The sequence below is a fragment of the Sinohyriopsis cumingii genome, chromosome 18, assembly GCF_028554795.1.
Source record: "Sinohyriopsis cumingii isolate HCF-2022 chromosome 18, ASM2855479v2, whole genome shotgun sequence".
Taxonomy (NCBI): domain Eukaryota; kingdom Metazoa; phylum Mollusca; class Bivalvia; order Unionida; family Unionidae; genus Sinohyriopsis; species Sinohyriopsis cumingii.
This window is the reverse complement of record NC_142978.1, coordinates 44,590,747-44,612,635: the sequence shown is the minus strand read 5'-3', so window position 1 is coordinate 44,612,635 and position 21,889 is coordinate 44,590,747. Positions and strand designations below refer to the sequence as shown.

At 36.3% G+C, this 21,889-nt stretch overlaps 1 protein-coding gene across 1 annotated transcript in view; it reads right to left on the bottom strand.

Annotated features, from left to right (window-relative positions):
- LOC149776527 (uncharacterized) overlaps positions 1-21,889 on the bottom strand; it is a 61,314-nt gene that overhangs the window by 33,380 nt on the left and 6,045 nt on the right. The window contains exon 2 of the mRNA XM_089940971.1: positions 3,128-3,225. Coding sequence (XP_089797097.1) covers positions 3,128-3,225 — 98 coding nt within the window. The remainder of the gene's footprint in view (positions 1-3,127; positions 3,226-21,889) is intronic.

The following is a 21,889-nucleotide window of genomic DNA, read 5'->3' as shown; positions in this document are numbered from 1 at the left end:
GTTTCCCAACATGGAAAGAGATCCAGCCTCATTATAGGAATGAGTGAGTCCACTGAAGATGACAAAGTAGAGAGTCTCTTCTTCTTTTCCCTATATGTGCAGCAAATTTCAGAAGTCCCAGCTATCATCAGGCCAAAGACAAAAAACTGGATAGCCGTTCATGCTTGCACTAAGTGAACTATGCAGTTGGGGTGCATTTCCTATGAGACATTCTTGTACCCACACCTGCCCACACCTTAAACATTGTAAACTCTGAAACATAAAAGTTCATGCAAAACAAAAAAGATCTGGAACCAAAAAGAGGTAGACTTATACTTACCCTGGTGCAGAAACAAAGATGGGGGATACAATTTAATGAAGCACCACTTGCTAATCAAGGTTAAAAAAAAATACACAAATTTACACATCATAAAATGATACAGTGTGACCCCGCTATACCACGGTAGTTGGGAGCCATAAAACCTGACTGCGTTACATACCGAACCGTGTTATATGCAACAAAGTCAGTTAGCTGAAGAAAATTTACCCCCCCAAAAATTGTGTGTGTTGGGGTGTGTGGGTAATAAATGCGGTCGGTAAAATATGTGCTTAGTCGGCACAGTTACCAAATCAAATTGATGCATTTTAAATGAGAAATACACCTGTAGTGAAAATAGAGAAGACATAATAGTTTACTTTATTTAGAGAACCATGAATTGGTACATATACGTGAATCCTGTTTATATATAAATGTTTAATCTATAGCATTAATAGAGTATCAACATCGTGTACTCACCTGCGAACCTCATCATATACATTGAGTCCACAATACAAGTGATTCCATCGAAAATATGCACACACACAGCTTTGAAATATTCATGAATTTTGTAACAGGTCATATTGGCGAAGACCTACGTGATCCCAGGATAAACGTTTTATGTGTTTTTCTTTTTCTTACTTTTAAGAAGAAAAAATTAATATACTTTTTCGTGTACGAGAAAAATACATATAAAATTTCAGGAGACTATCCACGATCGTCGTGTATTATTCATACGCGATCTCTTCCCCAAAATGATAAGCAACTTTTTACGCTTTTTTTCGTACTTTTAAAAATTTTTTGTGCACAAGAAAAATACATGTATATGAAATTTCGGGAGCCATGTTAACGACCGTGTCATATCCAAATTCACGTTATAATGGAGCACGCTGTAGCGGGGTCACACTATATATAACACTCAATAAAAGCAAGGAATGAGAATACAAACACTAAATCGATACAAAATGGTAAGAGTAATGCTAAAAATATGTTCAAAGCCAAAAATGAATCAGAACTGCAATGAACAGTGTAGCACACATGTAATGTGTACATCATCCTAAGAAAAACAGACGATGGTAGTCTATATACTGGCTGTGAAAAATGAGTCAGACTGGGATCATGTTCTCATGTTCTTCTTAAATCTGACCATCCAATACAAACTGGAGGAAATCATTAGCTTGGACAGGGAATTAGAGTCTCAGAAAAGGAAAGCAATGCAATAGTAGCTGGTAATGTATTACTGCTTTTAAACTAAAACACAAGTCAGGGATGACAACCTAAATGACTGCTAATTCAATACATTTCTTTGGTGTTCAGTGCCTTGGAGTAACCCAGCATAAAAAGTCTTTTGTATCAGAAAGCTGATATGACCTACTGCATTGAAAATAAACATGGTCTAATCAGGTATTGGATCAAATCTGGCAAATGCAAGGCTAGTACTATGACAATGCAAGGCCAGTATTGTGACAATGCAAGGCTAGTACTGTGACAATGCAAGGCTAGTACTGTGACAATGCAAGGCTAGTACTGTGACAATACAAGGCTAGTACTGTGACATTACAAAAGTTTGATACTTAAGATCTTGTCTGTCAGCTAGAATTTTCTACTTTTATATTGACACCAAACAAGTGTTTAGCAAGAAAAGTTCCAAAAACAAAAATGTTTGCAAAAAAAACAAATTCACATTAATTTTAAAATTTTACACAAAATTAATTTGCAATTATGTGAAATGTGTGTGTTTGTTGTGTGGTTTTGATTTTGAAAAATATCTTTAAAAATTTTTCAGTCATATCACTATGATGTCCGCAATGTGGCAGTTTATAGTGATGTCAAGCACTGGGGCATCATGCTACAAACATGTGGCATCTTGTCCCACCCAACCACATTATCCTGACGCCAGGCCAAAAGTACTAACACTAAATGTTTAATGCTGAGCTCCAAGCGAGGCAGATGAGTGTACCATTTGTATAAGTCTTTGGTATGACTTAGCTGGTGTATGAACATCTGAGGCAGATGCTCTAACCACTTAGGCCACCAAAGCAGATGTAATTATGTGAAACAAATTTATCTATTTAAGTGGGATTTGTCTCTGACTGTCATTAAAAAAATTATGTCTTTACATTTCCTGGTATTTTTTGTTATACTCATGAGAAGAAAAGTACAAAATATAATTTTAAAACCATTTGCAAATCAGAGTTTGTTTAAAGTCTTTATTTCAGTCACCATACAATATGTTAGAAAATATTTGATGTCAGTCACTGGTGCAGTTTTGATGAGCAGTAATCCTGCTTATGTACACTTCAGTCACGATGTAAATGAGAGCAAAGTTTCAAATTAATATTAGCTGGTTTAGAGTTAAAGATAGGACACAATAGAGTGTCCTAATGTAAAATGGGCCCAAACCGAATTAAAAATGTTTCCAAATCATGCAAATTTTAGAAATTTTTTTGTGTAAATTAAATTCTCAATTGATGAACAATTTGCCCAAATGATGGACCCAGGCAGTATTACAAATTAGCCAGTAAAATTCACTTCAAGTGAAAAAACACAAATTTTGTAATCATTTCAACATTTTCTAAACTACAGACTAAACGGGAAAGAAAACAGTTTGAGCTTTGACCTTGAAGAGAGCAAAAAAAAGTGGTATGTGACAGAATTTCAAGTCGTGATGTACATCATCCTTTATCTTTAGCACCTGCACAATGACAGCCTTGGCAAGTAAATTACACTACCTTGACTTTGACAAAAGAGTGAAAAGCAGTAGATGCCACTATCTAGCTGTAATGCATATGTAACGTTTAAAAAAATGTCTTAGCATTATCAGTAATTTACCAGTCAGCTCTGTCCTTAAGATGAGATAGTTCTGTTCTCAGTGCATAAAGTTGCTGTGTTTTCAGCTGGTATTCTGCTTTCAGTTTCTCTGCTGTATCCTGAAATGAGAACAAAGTCTATATTAGAGCTTAAAGGCACATAACATATTGTATATACATGTACTCACTTATAAGAAGCCCAACTGATGTGAGTAAACAATAGACAACATAGACCTTCATTTGATGGTGCATTATGTGAAGGCAGATCAGGCTGTATGTTGTTTACAGCTGTACTTGACTTATATGTGATTATATATGGTAAGTCATGCTGAAGCAACTGGAATGAAGTGTCCTCACAAAGATATACCATGGCAGATGTCCTGTTTGGTCTGGATAGGATCTGAACTCTTTCTGGTCACAAGTTTGGCATACTTAACTTCAAGATACGAAGTAGTGTATTCATAACTTCCAAAACCCAAATAATGATTTTTCTTTTGTTGCCTATATTAATAGTACATGCAGAAATCAGACAGAATGAAGTAAATGCAGAGGATGTATCTTCCCAATGTATTTCATGATGCCATTAAATAAAGATAACCAAAATATATCCTATTATAACACTGGAAAGAATATGTACTTGTTGCTATAGGTACAATTTTAGTCTAGTTCTTTACATATTTGACCATGTAAGTTGTATTTAAAAGGATACTGTCCACATTCACCAAGACAATTATTATTCACTCTGTTTGGTACATTAAGATACATGTATCTTTTACAAATAATTTACTGAAATGCTTCTTATTCCTGATGAAGTCATACCCACATAACTTTTAATCATTACATTAAGATAAATTTCACAATAGCACTAAATAATTTAAATATATTCTTTATAGGTAATCTTCCAAATATTTGCTGATACCCAAAAATTATACATACTGGTTTCAAAGCTTGACATAACAACATATTTGTAGCTTTAGTCCAGCTCAAGCCCATCACAGTTCATAACAATTGAATTATTATAATTATAAAATGAAAACGAACTGAGGTTAAAATAAATCCTTGTCTTGTTCCAATATTGCACAATCCATTCAGAAGATGAAATGAAATTATCAAGATTGTCATCATAATGCACATACTGGACGAAGGATTACCAACATTTTCGTTTAGGACAAACAAAACAATGTAAGAAGTTTTTGCTGAAAATCTCATTTTATATACCCTGGGCAGTGAACTTGTGTGATGAAAATTAGAATCTTTTAGGGCAATACTGGATAAAGGGGTGTTTTGAGGGCAGGCAATACCAAATAAAGGAGGTCCTTTAAAGCAGGCAATAATAAACAAGGATGAAAGCATTAATTACATAGCAAGTTTCTATGAATCTGGCAGAAAAACAATTCTGACCAAACTGATCTTGACCTATGATATCTTGGCCCATACATAAAAGGAATAAAAGGAAGAGAAAAAGTAAAAAAGAAATACCTCTCTATTGTATCAAAGCATAAATGTTATGATAAGCTGATAAACACAAAATATTTTCTTTCTTCTTTAAAATTGTTAAGAAATATCTGCAGCAGAAGCTATGAGTATTATCACCCTCCCCCAGAAGCCAAATTTTATATAGTGGAAACTACCCGCTTTCGAGTAACCTGGTAGTAATACCCAAAGCTGACTACCATTAGACGATTAGTTCATACATCAGTATCATTCTAATCAAACTAACGGCCAAGGCTACACATAAAATACATGCAGTTTGCTCTTCTGGTATCTACTCATGTACATGTACAAGATTCAGTTCATCTGCTGAGATCAACCTGTCACAATATACAAATCAAAGTTTAAAATATGGAAATTTTCAAATTACTACTCAATATGTTCTAATGACAAATGCACTGGTCAGAAAGTGCATTATGTGTTATGTACAGCAAAATCCTCAAAACTAAAACCTCTATACACTGGAATCTCAGTAAGATTGAAAATATGTTTGGAGTCCCAATTGTTTCATATATCCCCCCAGTAAACTGAAACCCCTCAAATCTAAAAACTAATAACCTTAGATCCCAGATTAAAATTTTGCACCAAAAATACTCATAAAACCTGAATTCACCTCAAACATGGAATTGCAGTTAGTTGCACGACACATGCTGGAACAGAATATTTAGGACCAGGACTTTATTCCCTGGCTTTATTAACCAAGCATGTGGCCTCACTGTTGTTGCTTTGCTGATGAAGACACACAAAACAGCATTCTAAATGTCAGACTCACTCAAATGATTTTTAAAAGAGAAAGAAAAATCATTATATCCATGTATTTAAGTAGTCATAACTGCTATTTGTCTTCACTAAATGTCAAGATGTCAGAGCAAAGAGGTAGAATTGAATTATCAATACAAGTTAAAATTAGCCTGGTCAGGGAGTATAAATCTGTGCCAAAATCTACATGGAAGTAACCAGTAGAAGAATTCGGCACAGAAACATTATGAATTAAACAGGATATTTAAACATTATGGATTATCATTCATAATTTGAATGAAATTACAGTAAGATTTTAACAGTGTCTACCAGTAGTGCCTTAAATGTTTCTTGAGGTGAAGACTGTATTTCTGTGTGAAACAACTGTATTTATTCATGTGATAGATGTTCATTGCTCAGCTAAGTTTTCAATAAATTAAAAAAAAAAAAAAAAGCTTTCTTAATTTTTGCACTCTTACACACACACGCAGATGTTCTCTCACTTTATTTGTTAATGTGATCAGATGACCATTCCTCAGCTAAGTTTTCCTACTTTTGCATATCTAACAAACCATCATTAAACTGATAACCTTTCAAAACAGAAATATTATATCTGGTTCCAGGGGTTCTCACTTTTGTGGGGTTTCACTGTATGAATTATAGTCTCGAGTAGAGATGGACAGGTAAGGAAATTTTGACAAGAACCTGGCCAGGTCACTTTTACTGGGCTGGGTTTCTCTACACCCACTGTGTCCTGTTTCCAAACCCTCTCTCTCATCCCTAATTTTGTCAACTAAACGTTTTTTAAAATATTTTTTTATTTGATTTCATTAATGACACCCAAGATGGGGAAGCAGGACAGCCATGGGCAGCTTTCTGTTTTAAGAGATGAATTTTATCAAGTTTCATGATTCTTTCATGAACAGATGAACTGCTAAAAAAAATTAAAATCTATGTAAGTTTTAAACATATTAATGACTAGATCGGAAATGTGCACATTGATCATCCTGGACGAGCAAATGTTAAGATCAGTATCCTCTGGGCACAATCAGTGTTTGACATGCAGAAACAATTCCTAGCAAATGTGAAAAAATGGCACTCAAAGTCCCATAGTTCTTTCATTAGCAAATTAATAAGTAACAGAGTATGCTGTATACCCCCCCTCTAATGCTGACCACGTGTCTGGGATCAGATTTAACATGACCACCATGTAGGTTTGTATTAGCATCTTCAAGGGCTATGAGACTAGTGGCTAGTGCAAAACAGATATTGGGGGTAATACTGATTACAGCACAAACTGGTACCAAAGCCCACTACCAGAGATTACCCAGACATAGTACAGCCAATGGACAAGCCCCACATTGTACATACCACATTGCAAGAGAAAGCAGGTATCACATCCCACACTGATACACAAAAAGTGCTAATTGTTGGTGCAGTTACCATAGGCCTGGTGGTGCTTTGAATGTCTTTTACATAGAATCGACTTGTGCACAGCAAGCAGTAGTAGCCTGCCAACAATTATAATAAACACCCATAGATTTCTGCAAGTCACCTGGCTGCTTTGTGAAGGAACAAAAGTTGAATAGCTAAGAGATGATGCTCCTGATGATAAGGCAATGCCACAATTAACTTTTCCAAAAACTAATTCAGGGACACTGGCAAAATGTTTCAAATGGAATTTCATCCATTCCTCAGTGACAGTCTTGTCAGTTGAGTGTATGTGTGTGTGTGCTACCATTGCCAATGACTGCTAGCACTAGTATAATCTTTTCTATCCTATATAATGTTATAGGCCACTCCATCATGGTATATAGCATCCACATTAAAGCTAAACACTTTAATGACATCTTACATCATGTATGCTATGTTAATGCATTTCTAAAATGGGGAGGCAATCTGATCTGTACAGTACATTAACCTTTTGTGGGATCTCATGGTTGACTTTCAATCTATCACCAGCTGAGTTGGCTGGTACAATGTGATATGGCAAGTCCTTTCAATCCTAACCAATTAAAGATGGGCAGGTGGGTGAGGGAATACATTTCTGATTGAGCAAGGCTTCTGTGACTTTGACATACTCACAAATCAGATAACTAGGGAACTTTCGTATATGTTGCTCCAGATTTACAAGGTCAATGGGCTGATAAAATGTTGGTGGTCCACATTGGTCATAAAGTACAACTTGTGTTGGTGGTCCACATTGGTCATAAAGTACAACTTAGCCCAGACTTGTGATCTCTCTTGCAACCATATGATGTGGGGTGGCTAAATGTTAGCCATTATAATGAAAACAAAGCCATTAACATTGCCATATAAAAACCCTCTTTGCCCCAATTGATGACATTCCACCCATATTATTTAATGTACAATAACACACGTTGTCAAACTGAATCTCAATATGGACATTTCTGTTATCTGAATGAAAAGCTTGTAAAGCATAAGAAATTGATAATAACTCTAGGTAATTTATGGAAAAAATGGTCTCACTCTTGTCACATCAACCAGAGATTGATCTGTTTGAATTAAGTGCATAAGCTCCCCACCATGAGTATTGCATCAGTTTGACTAGTAAAAGCAATCTTTTCTTGTCTGATAAATTTCCCATTCCTGTCTGCCACATACAGATACCACCACTGAAATGTTTCTTGCTTAAAATGTTCATAATAAACAAATTTATTCAACTGTTTCATATTAATAACTGACCAAAACGTTCCATTAGTTTTGGAACAATAAAAATGTTCGAAAGAAATTGGTTCCTCTCACATGTGGAGGGAACTATAGCTCCTTTGTGTAGAAGTTCAGTGATTTCATTGGATATAATGGTTTTCTGCTCATTCCAAAAGTGAATTTCTTTGGAGAAAAAGGACTGGAAAGGCATGGAATCAAACTCTACTTTGTATCCCAAAACTGTTTGCAAAATCCGCAGTTCACAAGTAAAATTATTCCATATAGCAAAACAGTGTTTAAGTTTTCCCACAGAACTTACCTCAATAGATTTTAATTTTTGGGCTCATTTGGGGGACTAGTATAGGCAGGTCTCCCTCCTCTGTTGGAATTTTGGTATTGATACCTGTACGTATTTTGAGTACTATGAGGTTGAGATCAAAATCTTGCCCTCTGATTGAAATCTGGACCTTGCATAGGTCCACCACCTCTAGCAACATGGCCTCTATTGAAACCTCTGTGAATATCGGCAAAATTTATTTTCACAAATGCAAACCCAGTGTCACATCTTTTAACTTCCTTGGCCACATCATCCCCAAAAAGTATGGACCTTATGGTGGTATGCATAGTACAATGATTGGAATATTTCCTTTTAAATGTTTCAAATCATATACCTCCTCCTCAGAGAGACAGGATATTGCACCTGACCCATAAGGTTAATAGCATCTGAAATTAGGATCTTTGCTTTTTTAGTAGTGGCAATCTGAGACTTTAGTAATTCTGCAACAAGATTTTGTATTTCCTAAAGGCGTTGTTATAAGAGTGAACTTGTTTGTTAAGGTCATACCAAATTTCTTGATTGATAAGTGTGGGACCCAACTTATCATAGTTTTCTGGAATTTTGTACTTCTGTACAATATGATCTGTTGCATATAAAGAAGTGCATGCAGTATTAATCAGCTCTGCTAAGGATTTAGGTATTGGCTCTCCTTTTTGGGGAGTTTTCAGTTTGGGTAGGTGCCACATTATCAGAATTGGAAGTATAAATACAGTTGTAATCAGGCTGCAAAGTACTAAACAATGCCCCATTTATTTCTCCACTCAAAGAAATTTGCTTGAGTGGTCCACTTGAATCACCCTCTGCCGTGGTAACATCAACATTGCTATATGACCCTTCATTTTCAACTTCTACATGTAGTTCAGGTAAACATTCACCAAAAAGGGCATCAATTTAATTGTCATCTGCCATAACAGGATGCCTTTCATTTAGATCACAAAAAAAAAAAATTCTTCAAGAACTCAATATCTGTTTCTGACAGGTTATTTATGTCTATGAAACTAGACGTCCTAGATAGTCCGACATTATTTGCTTGTTTAGTCACCATAACAGGCTTGTGTTTTGCCACTTTCTGAACTTTAGTCACAACAGACTTCTTTTTTCTCTTTGTTTTCCGTTTTTGTGGCTTCATAGCTCCTCTCCCTTTTGAGGAACTTGCCTCAATTTTGCAAAAGGCTGCAATATCCTCAGGCCCGAAACCCGAAAATTCCGAGCCAGCTTCGAGGTCTGTAATTGAGATGTCTTTGTCCTCGTCAGTAGCCATTACAAATAAACAAAAAGAAACTTGACAAATAACATGTATAGCTTGGATTACATCCTTAGCTGGCTAAAACACCACCTAAATATGCACCTATTATTGTACTTACCGCACCGCTACAACACCAAAATAACTATGAGATAATTTGAGCGAGTGGCTTGTTTATATAGGATACTTCAGGTCACACATCATGTGACTGATAAAAGGTTTCCTTTTCTTTGATATTATGTTACGTGCTTAGGCTCGAACAAACAGCAACACAAGGAGTGAAAATAAGCTTTGAAAAATATAACAAATTATTTATTTCCGTGGAGAATTACTGCATAAATGGAAAAAATAAGAACTTACAGTTTCAAGAATCAAATCCAAAAATAATCCAAGAATAAAATTTAAGAAGTCCTAATACTGAAATGTTCTAATGAATTCAGGTTCAAATCCTGACAAAGAATCCAAGATGGAAGGCAATGACATATGCTGTATCTTGTTCAATGTTTTTGTCTACAGTTCCTTGTAGAAACTCAAGAAATAATCCAGTGTTTGAAATCTGAATAAGATTTTTAAGAAATGTCTTTGTTCAAGAATTCTGTATGAGCACAAAAATTCTGTATCAGCACAAAAATATTTCCAGAGAAACGAAATTAATCTTTTAGAATCCAAATAATCTGAAGAAAAATCAATATATAACTTGAAAACTGGCTACAACAGAATGAAACGACTTGACGTCAAGCATTTTCACACAAAGAATGAGATTATTTCTCTAAAACAATGGTTATACAGTAATTTTGAGAAGCAGAATGTGTACCTGTATGAGGGTCACATGATCATGTTTACATCACATACTCTCAGCATGGCCTTAACAAAAACCAATCATTTTACTCTAAGAATAAATTTGCAAGCATAAGGGCACATATTCAATACAGTCTTGATCTCACTCTTGCTACTCCCAAAATAAAAATAAATAAAACAAAGAACTTGTTGACGTGACTATTACTAAATTTCAGTTAAGGTTGGGAACCAGGTCAGCCTTACGTGTTTACAAAAATAAACAGTCAAGGTCAAACTATTTTCTGGTAAAATATACACAACACCGAAGAGCGCCTGTTCCCAACAATGGCAGAGTAACATGCTATGTATACATGTAAGGCCAAAGGCTTTACAGAAAAAAATCTTTTCCAATACAGATGAAGCAGCCCCAGTTTTTACCAAAAATCAGTAGGAAGGATCTCTAGAATTGTGGCGCTTTCATGAAACATGGCCTCCATATATCATTCCAGTCTTATGAATATCAGCATATTTCTCTGGAATGCTATAGGTCAAAAGCACAGTGTCTATAATATTTTGACTTGAGCTGAAACAATGCAACACGAGAAAAAACAAATCAGAACACAAAATGACATAAAATAATTTAATTTGCATAAAGTTACAAGAAGCTAAAGAAAAGGAGTGATGTGTTGAGCCATGACTTCTAAGTATGGAACAAAAATATACAGCTTTAACTACATTTTCTTCAAGTTCTTGTAGATATAAAGCAATAACCAGCAAAAAAGCTGTAAATTTCTTTCTCACACTTTTGTCTCTTGGTCACATCACAAACTCAGTTTATACATCCATGAACATAACAATTTATCAGCATAAGATATCCATTTGTTGTCTTTCCATCACCTTTCATTTTTTTTCTTTCCACGATCCTTTCTAAACTTCCAGGTTGATGTTTTAAAATTTCAACCACTCTGTCTCTTCTTTGATCACTTCACCTTAATGATCAACATGTTCAATCCAATGAAGCAGGACATTTTCTCTCTTCTACAGTGCATCACCCTTCTTTTTGTCAAATATGTTCTATCCTTCCTGGTTGATGTTTTAAAACTTCAACCATTTTATCTTTCTTCTTAAAATATGTCACCTTAAATGAACTACATGTTCATGTCAGTAGACTGCTTGCATGGGCTCATATGTCCATGCCCAAGTATGTGCATCAACTTCTGAAAATACAATAAAAAATACTGGGTAACATTTCGTTCTGTTTAATGCAAGCTTGCAAACAGTAAATCAACTTCAGAAAATGTATGATCTTAAATAAAATGTACTTACCAGTATTACGATGAAAATGCCACCATAAATACGCAAGTTTCTCAACTCAAACCGTAATGCACTGCCAATTCATGCAGATGTGTTGATATCCAGAGAGAGGTGATTCACATGCATAAAGATTCTAGACCTATAGCTAATTCCCAAAGTGCATTTTCCAGAGTGGTTTTGTCCCAAATAACACTGGACAACAAATTTTTACAAAAGTCATGTTACTGAAATAAAATTAGTCAATTCTTATCAATTTTTATGTGCTGAACACGAATATGACAGTCAAATTGCAAAATTGGCTCTAGTTTTTTTGTAATCTGCAAGAAATTAATGTTTACATAACGAAATGCATTCCAATAGTAAAAGGTCAACTGTAATAGCCTACCTATAAAAAATCAAGTCATTGACTACATCTTAGATTTCTTCGCCTGTCTCTTGTACAGCTGTTCGGGAGCATCTCTGAGGAGTGTCCAGCAGTAGTCAGCCAGCATTGTAGTGGACCATTTTCCCTGGTATCTTTGTTCCATTGTTGCGATATCTTGATGAAAACGTTCGCCGTGTTCATCACTAACAATACCACAGTTGCTAGGAAAGAAATCCAAATGGGAATGAAGGAAGTGAATCTTTAGAGACATATTGCAGCCAAGTTTCTTATACTTCATCAACATGTCTTCTACTAGTTCCTTATAGTTTTCTGCCCTAACATTTCCGAGGAAGTTTGTAGAAACTAGGCGAAAAGCATTCCATGCTTGTTTCGCGTCACCTTCCAGCAAGTTGTTGAACCGGTCATCTTTGAAAAGCTCTCGAATCTGAGGACCCACAAAAACTCCCTCTTTAATCTTTGCTTCGCTGAGTCGAGGGAATTTTTCATGCAGGTATCGGAATGCTGGCAAAGTCCGGTCAATGGCTTTCACGAAGTTCTTCATCAAACCTAGTTTGATGTGAAGGGGTGGTAGCAAGATTTTCTGAGCCTCAACCAGAGCTGGGTGTTGGATATTCTTTTCTCCAATGGCTACATTCTGCCTGTGAGTCCATTCCTTCCTCATGTAGTGCATTTCCCTTGCTCGGCTATCCCACTCGCATAAGAAACACATGTATTTTGTATATCCTTGCTGCAGTCCCATTAAAAGGGCAACTACCTTCAAATCACCACAGAGGTGCCAGCTGTACTTGTTATACTCAATGGAATTCAGTAGCTGCCTTAAGTTATCGTATGTCTCTTTCATGTGGACAGCATACGCTACTGGAATAGATGGAAGAATGTTTCCATTGTGCAAAAGCACAGCCTTGAGACTCAGTTTCGAAGAGTCCACAAATAGTCTCCATTCTTGTGGGTCATGAGTGATTTTTAAAGCATTCATGAGGCCCTCAATATCGGAACAGAATATCAGATTACTTTCCTTTCTGAAGAAAGGCTCCAATTGCTGGTGGCGCTTTCGATATGCAGTAATTGTGACATCTTCTTCTAGAAGATTCCATTGTTGGAGTCTTGATCCTAGCAATTCTGCCTTGTTCTTTGATAAGTCCAAATCACGAATCAGGTCATTTAGTTCTTCCTGTGTTATTCTGTGTGGGGTTGATGATGCACCACAGTGAAAATCTGGATCACTGCATGCTGATGGACCAGGAGAAGAACAGGTCGACTCACCTTTGTCTTCGTCAGATGAATCAAGAGAATATTCTGCTGGAGGTTCTGGAATAGGAAGTCCCTCACCATGTGGAACTGGTCTCAATGCAGACGGAATGTTTGGGTAGACTATTCTCGACTTCTTTCGCTTCGTTATTCCGCCGGAAAGAGGAGGAACCAAGCAGAAGTAACAGTCATTTAGGTGGTTGCTTGGCTCTCTCCACACCACTGGGACTGCAAACGGCATTGATGACCTTTTGCAATTCAACCACTGTGAAAGCTGTGTTGTACATGTAGCACAGCATATATGCGGAGCCCAAGGCTTGTCTTGGTCACCAACCTTGCATCCGAAGTAAAGATGATATGCCTTCTTCACTTGAGAATTGATACTTTTCTTCTGGTTGGCAAATGTCACTTCCCCACAAATATAGCAAAAATTGTCCGCGGTATTAACACACTTTTGAGGCATTACTGTTCTTTATTGTACGTAAATGGATAAAATAATAAGTTTTATGTAACAGTAGCTTGAACTGTCTCGCATAACGTCTAAAATATTTTAAATGCTGAACCTATCTGATTGGGCTTTATATAGTACACTGCTTACGTCAGCTTCAGCAGCCGCCTGGCATTAGTATAATAGGCCTACACATGTATAGTACACTGCTGACGTCAACTTACTTCAGCAGCCGCATGGCATTAGTATTGCATTGCATCAGAAAATGATGCAATCAACTGTGGATGATGTGAGCATGATGGTATTATGCAATGTTACATCATTATTCCGGATGTTGCTGCAGTCCTACTGGAGAAATTTACACAGTGAAACATAGAAAATGAGGTATATGAATATCTTCAAAACGAGAGCCAATACAAATTTTTCACGGTTATATTCGTGTTCGGCACACCAAAATACTACAGATTAGGGCCTTTTCAAGTCAGTAATGATTTCACTGTTGACCAGTGTAATTGGTCATCTTTAAGCTAGTCCCTTGCACCAGTATTAATGGATCATAAACAAGTGACACACCCACTGTGGGGAAAATACACTTCTGCACGTTGTAAAGTCAAGCCACCGAATGGGTTACACATTTTTAAGGTGCTGAAAGCAAAAGGGCTATCTTCAGTGCATTTAAAAGAACAGTAGGTTCCTCACATGCTATTAATCTTGTATAACCTGAAAATCAAAAGTAGACGAGTGTGAGCTACCAATTTAACTATCAACATCACTGACCTGTTTTACTATGTAAATAACGCAAACCACCACAAGCAAGGCTGACAGTCAGCACTGCTAGAGGTACAAACCCTGTACACATTTACATATGTAATTGCATCTTGGATATTTCAAATATTTAATGTTTTCATTTGGGTGCTTTGAAGACTATTAGTACAAGAGAAAACTGACATAATAAACAATAACGGTAATACCTATCCCCTGGGGTACAATGGATTTAGACAATATGTTTGAGGCCGGCATCTTCTGTTGGGTATAGTCATTATTTGCTGTAAGAAATCCCACAATTACAAATTTCCAAAATATCTAAATGATTTTAGATTCAAAAGGCATTGAAATGGTAAACAAACACAATTTATAATGGGAACTTCATTACTATGATGAGTGTTGTAGGTAGACATGAAGTTCATAGTCTGTTTTATTATTACACAAAGAAAAAACAACTGACTGCAAACAAATCACAAATATTTGTTAAAGCAATACCTTCATTTTGTTAAAAAAATTATTCAGAAAATATGGCTTTTTATCAAATGAAATAAAACCCTGTATATTATGTCTAATAGATAGTTTCTTCATTTAGTCAAATCTTAATCTCATTCAAATCCTTCCCATAATGAAAAGTTTGGATTAACTTGAAAGTAAGCATTTTGAAATAGACCAGACGGGCCAAAGTACCTTTAAAGATGAAGAATCAAATGATGCTTGCAATGACCCTATGAATGAATCGTGGCATTGAAGCAGTAGGCTCATGTGTTTTCATTAACTTCAAGTGTTTCTTTCCTTTCGTGTGACTACTTTTGGGAGACTATGTCCATTCCTGCAATACTGGTATGTTTTTTTCACACATTGCAAAGATCTCAAAGGTTGCATCTTTTCTCGGTCACTCAGTGATGTCTTTGCCTTGCAACCACCTATTGCTGAATGTGCATCTTGTGAAGTGAATGAATGTGCATGTGTTAATTACATCATGCGAAAGTGACATTATGCTTAGAGTTTGCTTACTTCCCATCAATTTCAGTAATGGCAGAATGACAAGCAGATGTCAAAACAATAAAACTGTACATCCTATCCTTGCACAATGCAAAATAAATTACTCTAAACCAACATTTTCAATTTCAAAGACTTTCAATGACCAAGGTGAAAAATTAATGACTTTCAAGGCCTTGAAATAAGGTGATCATTTCTTAACAACTTTCAATGACCTTAAATGACCATGTAAACCCTGCAAACATAATGTTTCACACCAAATTTGATGTGGCATTAAACTATTTATGACAGAGTGGCACAGACTTACAGAAGGTGGTAATATCTTTGTCTAAGCAAGGTAAATCTGAATAAAACACATCAGTATGGGATTTTGAAAATTGTATTGCCCAAGAGATGCCCGACAATTTTTGCAAACTTTTAGTCGTACTCTACAGTTTCATATTTTGCACAGGGTCAGATTTTTAAAGAAAAAGAATTTTCCTGGTTTTCATCACTGGTTAAACTGGCTATAAAAAAAAAAAAACTTGTATATCTTGAGCTTTGTTAAAAGAACTTTTCTTTATCTTTATTTTGGTGTATGACTGATGAGTTTAGTTTAGGTTATAGAATATAAAGCTGCACCTTTCAAACAACTGCAAGCTCTGCTAGCTCAATTTCATTTCCTGGACTTCAGAGGTAAATTGTAAAAAAATAAAGGTGAAGATGTGTGTAGTTCATTCATTACACTTTCAGAAACTGGTACTGTCTCGTCTGGCCAAATTTATTTTCCCTATTTCGTTAACTGATAAAGATAGTGTACTTTAGACTAATTCAGGCTGGCTTTTTGAGCACATGGTATGTCATTTTGGTTAGCTGTGTGCTTAGATTATGCACAATTTCCTTTAGAACAATATCCAATGAAAGTTAAGCCATAGTACCTATAAGTTGCATAGAGGTATGCCAGCATTCTCTCCACTGTGCGTGTTGCAAATGCAAACAACTTCACCTTACACCTGTCACTCTCTCAGAGAGTTCATGATATCTGTAGAGAGCCACCTGACTATTGTGGCAAGGCTCTGAATGACAGATGATCATCACCAGCACCCAGATCCATAAAGGCCTTGACTTTGTAAGTAGGGTTCACTGCTTGTGGAAGGCATTTCAGTGGGAGGCAAATCTTGTAAATTTCTTCAATTGCCAACTTTGAACTAAATTCGATCTGTTCCAGTCAGATTGGGATGTTCAGACATGCTTGTCTCACCCATTCATCAACCGGGAGATTGTCCTCCTCCTGTATAGAGGTATATATTCCATATGGCAATGATAAGATAGTATCATTGGCATGCATAAAAATTACTTGCTGGATATGCTATCAGTGACAGTCAAATCATATCAAGTACCAAAGGCGATACAGCTAATGAATGCTGGTTCAGCAGAGTTGTTTGGGATGGGCTGGACTGCTCCATATGTGATGCTGATTTGCCGTGAATTATATATATGTTTGGTCAAACTGGTTGGCTGACCAGCTATACAGTCTGCTGGGCATAGATATCGTCGTTGTAGGGATTGTCTCAATATGTGGTCAGCAGACCTGCCAGTATGCCAGTCTAAGATGACAGATATATGACTACCAAAATGGTACAATGATTGTCAAGCCAGCTGGACTGAATTGCTGAAACCTCATGGACATCAATGACAATATAGCTTGTTGTAAAATATCATATTTGTTTTTCCAATACCTAATTGGAATCACCTGTTGGACACCAATTGGTTATGAAGTCCCAGTTGCCGCAGGCACTGCTTTTGGTGTGTTGTGATGTGATTTTGATTTTTAACGTAGCTTTAACAATTTTTCAGTCATATCGCTATGATGTCTGCAATGTGGCAGTTGATAGTGATGTCTAGCACTGGGGCATCATGCCGCAGACATGTAGCATGATGTCCCACCCAGTCACATTATCCTGACACCAGGCCGACCAGTCCTAACACTAACCTCTTAATGCTGAACGCCAAGCGAGGCAGCTGTTAGTACCATTTTTAAGTCTCTGGTATGACTCGGCCGGGGATCGAACCCACGACCTCCCGCATCAGAGGCAGATGCTCTAACCACTAGGCCACCGGAGCGGTTACACTGCTTTTGGTATCTTCATGAAAGGTGGAGATGGCATCTTGGCATCCCGATAATGCTGAATAAATATTCTAAAGTGTTTTGTGAAGACTAAGAATTTCATGCTCTGACAATTTAAGTGAGCATGTTTTTCACAGCCCTTCGGTTGATTTTTAAGATGTTGGACCAGATGTTTTCTATTAACAATGTGCTACCTACAAGTGTTTGCATCTTCACTAGCCAAGGTTCTGATATGACAACACTGCATCCAATCAAAATTAAGTTGTTCAAATTTGAACACTGTTCCTACAAGATCGAGGAAAGGATAGCACACAACTTGAATGGATTGATAAATAAGCAATATTCCACTTCCAGCCTATGTTTGTACAAGTACCCTTCACTCAAATACACCTATAATGGCTTCCCTCTGGTATAGTTATACTTTCGATGTTAAACTTACAAGTATCCTCTTTAAATCAAATGCCTGCACTGTTTCCGACTGATGTACAATGAACCACTGTTACATGCTAATGGATTGTTGGCATTGCATACTAAGGGAGGGAACTAATGAAATCCAGTAGATGTCACTAGGACAAAACTCTAAAATATGTTTGATCTGCCAAGGTGTAGATAAAATATTGGAACCTAGGCTAGCAAAGATGAAGCATTCGAAGTTGAGAACTTTTTTTGTAAGTCAAACATGTCTCGTGGTTGTCCTTCCCAATTTTAAATTGTTTACACTTACTTGGCTGACATCTCTGTAATGAAAGAAAAAACAAACAATGCAGATACCAATTGCTGAAATAAAGGGGAACACACATTCCTGAATGACTCAAGTGTAACAAACCAAATTCAAACAGTACAAAAGAATTTCACAGATGAAAACTGTATGTTACCAATCAAAATCACATGTTCAATAATGAACAGTACAAAACTGAAGGGGCCCAGAGTGGCAGAGTGGTCTAAAGCGCTCACTGTTCCGCATCACTGCTATCTCACCTCTGTCTGCATTGGTTCGAGTCCAAGGCTTGGCTAGCGTGGGTACGTGGGAAAGCCTGCCAGTAGCTTCTTGTGGGTTGGTGGTTCTTCCCTGGGTTTTCCAGGGTTCTTCCTCCATCAGTTATACTGGCTGCCATGTATAGCCTATCTTGTGCTGAAAAATGGCGTTAAACCCTAGAACAACAACAACAAAACCAAAAAATGACAAATTCATTAGGATTAAGCAAATGTTCAATGCATGTTTTGAATGATTATACCACTGAAAAGAAATGATGGATGGTCAAAATTAAGTAAAAGTTTCAATGACTTTTAGGAGGGACTGTTCAGGGACAACTATTTAAAATAGTTACATCCCGCATAATGGAGTCCACGTAGCAGGAACAAGTAAGTTAACCTGTAAGAAATGATTCCCTTCATCTATGTTATATAGGTGGAAAGATGGGTTTTTTGGGAGGGGAATCAAAGGTAGCAGAGAGTAATTCCCTAATGTTAATGTGATCAGGTAATCTATGTAATGAAGAAAGAACAAGGTTACGTTTAGTATAAGTTTAAGGTTAATATATAATATACAACTGTATATATACACACAGTATTCAGTTCTTTCATTGTTCCTTTTCAATATGTTTTGTAATTAATATAATTTAAATTCATGGCAGTTAGAATTTAGTTTTGGTCCCTTTGAACACTGTATTGTACCCCCAATTTGCAAAATATGAGGGTCCACAGGTGCCCCAACTTTTAAAACCTAGGGAAAACAGTGCAATTTTCATATTAGTACTTTATATTAAATGCATGGCAATAAAGGCTTCAAAGTTCTACTGACAATAGCATTATTTAAGGGACAAGATTCACTTGTACTTTAGGAAGTGACTTTCCCTTTGGACCAAAAATGGGAAAATAAGGGCTGAACAAGAGGAAGTGGGGGCAAAGTAAGAAATACAATATATAATATGGACTGTCAAGTGATTGAGATATTCCTGAAAATTTGGCCTCTCATTCCATTGTCAATTGATCGGAAAACACAGTATACAGCAATGCTAATTTAGGCAGTAAGATGTTGACCTAAACAAAATAAATATCATGCTAGATGTCTTACATTGTAAGACCAAAAAATACGTAAAGTAAATCCGTCATCTCATACCCTGGTAAGCTGTACACTAATCACACCCATCAATAATGTATTATGTATGAAATAATTGTTACCATGTTATAAGTTTTCCATTACTGTAGCCTTTATTAATCAATTTGTTCATTCAGTACTGGCCAAAACAGATCACATCATTCATTGTGTAAATTCATTGTTTTCTAATTTTGGTTTTTATAAAAAAAATCTGAACAGAAGCTGCTGTCATTCAATCAATCAATTAAAGGATTTAAGTCACCTATGCAACTAGTGCTTTTGCGACTGGTTAAGTCTCGAAGGTCGAGATTTTCAATTGATCAGGACTGTAGGAATGGAGCCACTACAGTCCTGCTTTTATGTGTGAATGTCGCACTTTTTAATTCATGAACATGTCCGGCCAAGGAAAGGAGGCAAGGGGCTGGCAGGATGCAAAATGCAACAGGAAAGCTGTATGCCCAGAAATGGCAAAGTGTGTAAGATCAAATCAAGTCCAGTTGTACTAGTGGACAGAAATCTATTCCAATGGTGTGTAAGCCACTCATGTAATTTTCCTAATCCTCTGAGTTGTGTAATTTCATTACTATTTTTAATTAAAGTTGGAATTTGGTGTACATGGTGTACTTCTGATTTTCCGAAATGTTGTCAATCAACTGGGTGTCAGGCACCTTATACATGTTTGGGTTACACTGTGTTTACTTTTGGTTTTCACTTTTGACGGTGGTATACAAAGGATCGAGTTAGGGTTGTGGGGATAGAGCTTTTATCGAAAGAGGTCTTCAGTAGCTAAAATAAGAACCTCATATAAATTGGCAATTTGAAAGTCAATGTCCGTTTTTCTTCCTTACTCCTTCATTCTTTGATACCCTCTTTCTTTCTTCTTCGTACTGTTTTAGTGTTTGGCTGTTTTGCTAGAGTTTGCTGTTCTAAATATGAATGCTGTCATGGGGACACAAGTGCTATTTATACTCAGTGAGCACCATATTGGTGTCTTGTATATTTGCAAAGTGTAGGCTGAAATTTATAGATTTGGACTGAGACCAGCTGAAGCTGTATGGATACAACCAGTGGAAGCTGACTACTGTTTAGGTAATACCTTTTGATGGTTACATCAGAACAAATTTCATTGGCTGCAGGATAGGGTTTCCTCACAGAATCTGTTGTTTTGAACCAGTCACCGGACTTCTTGAAACCATTATGCATGACTTTGATGAATTTTCCCAGGAATGCATCAGGATTGATTGTTTTCTTATAAAGCTAGTGCCAAATGGTGAAAAGATGAATGCACATTTAGCTGTGCTCTACAGGGGTATTCACTATAAGTAGCTTTCAGATAATAACATCGGATACTGAAGTCCAAAACTGGTCTAATTTTATGCCATACTTTATCCTCACATGATTACTTCTTGCATGGAATTATTGGCTTTTATGTAAAACACCCCAATCTTACATATTTCACCTTATTATAATTTTCGTGAACATTTTAAGGCAAATAAAGGCACAATGAAATGTCCAAACTGCATTTGATTTTATTATTCTGCTAAATATGTGCTCAACACGTACATATTTAGAAAAAGCAACAGTTTTCCTTTAAGATATTTTTGAAAATTTTAACTGATGGATCTTGTCCAAAAATGATTTTTCATATTAACTTGAATAGGTCTGATTAACAAATAGTATTAAAATTAGCACCCCTACTTTATGGATGGAGTACTAACATAAGTCTACGTGGATCATCGGAGCAGAGTGGTGATTCACACCCGGCACTTTTTCAGCTTACTATCACAAATTTCTTACATATATTGAAAGAAATTAAAATGTCCTCTTATTTAATACCAGAATTACTGCATATCATTGTAGAAATACGTGCGAAATATCGTTTATCTTCTTTACCATAAATTTTCTTTTGGATTGCCCAGCATATTAATTCAGTTAATAACTACTTCTGTTTATAGCCTCCTTTTTTCCCATGCTGTACAAGGACATTGCTGCCTTATTTGGAAACATACACAGGTCATAGATAATATGGTATGTACTGAACAATGTATCACAGAATATCCAAATATGGCACATCATGCCGTTTTCTGAAAATGAATTACCATGAGACTCTTGTGTTATCTGTCATGGTCGACAAAGAAAGATTAGCATAAATAATATAAATATA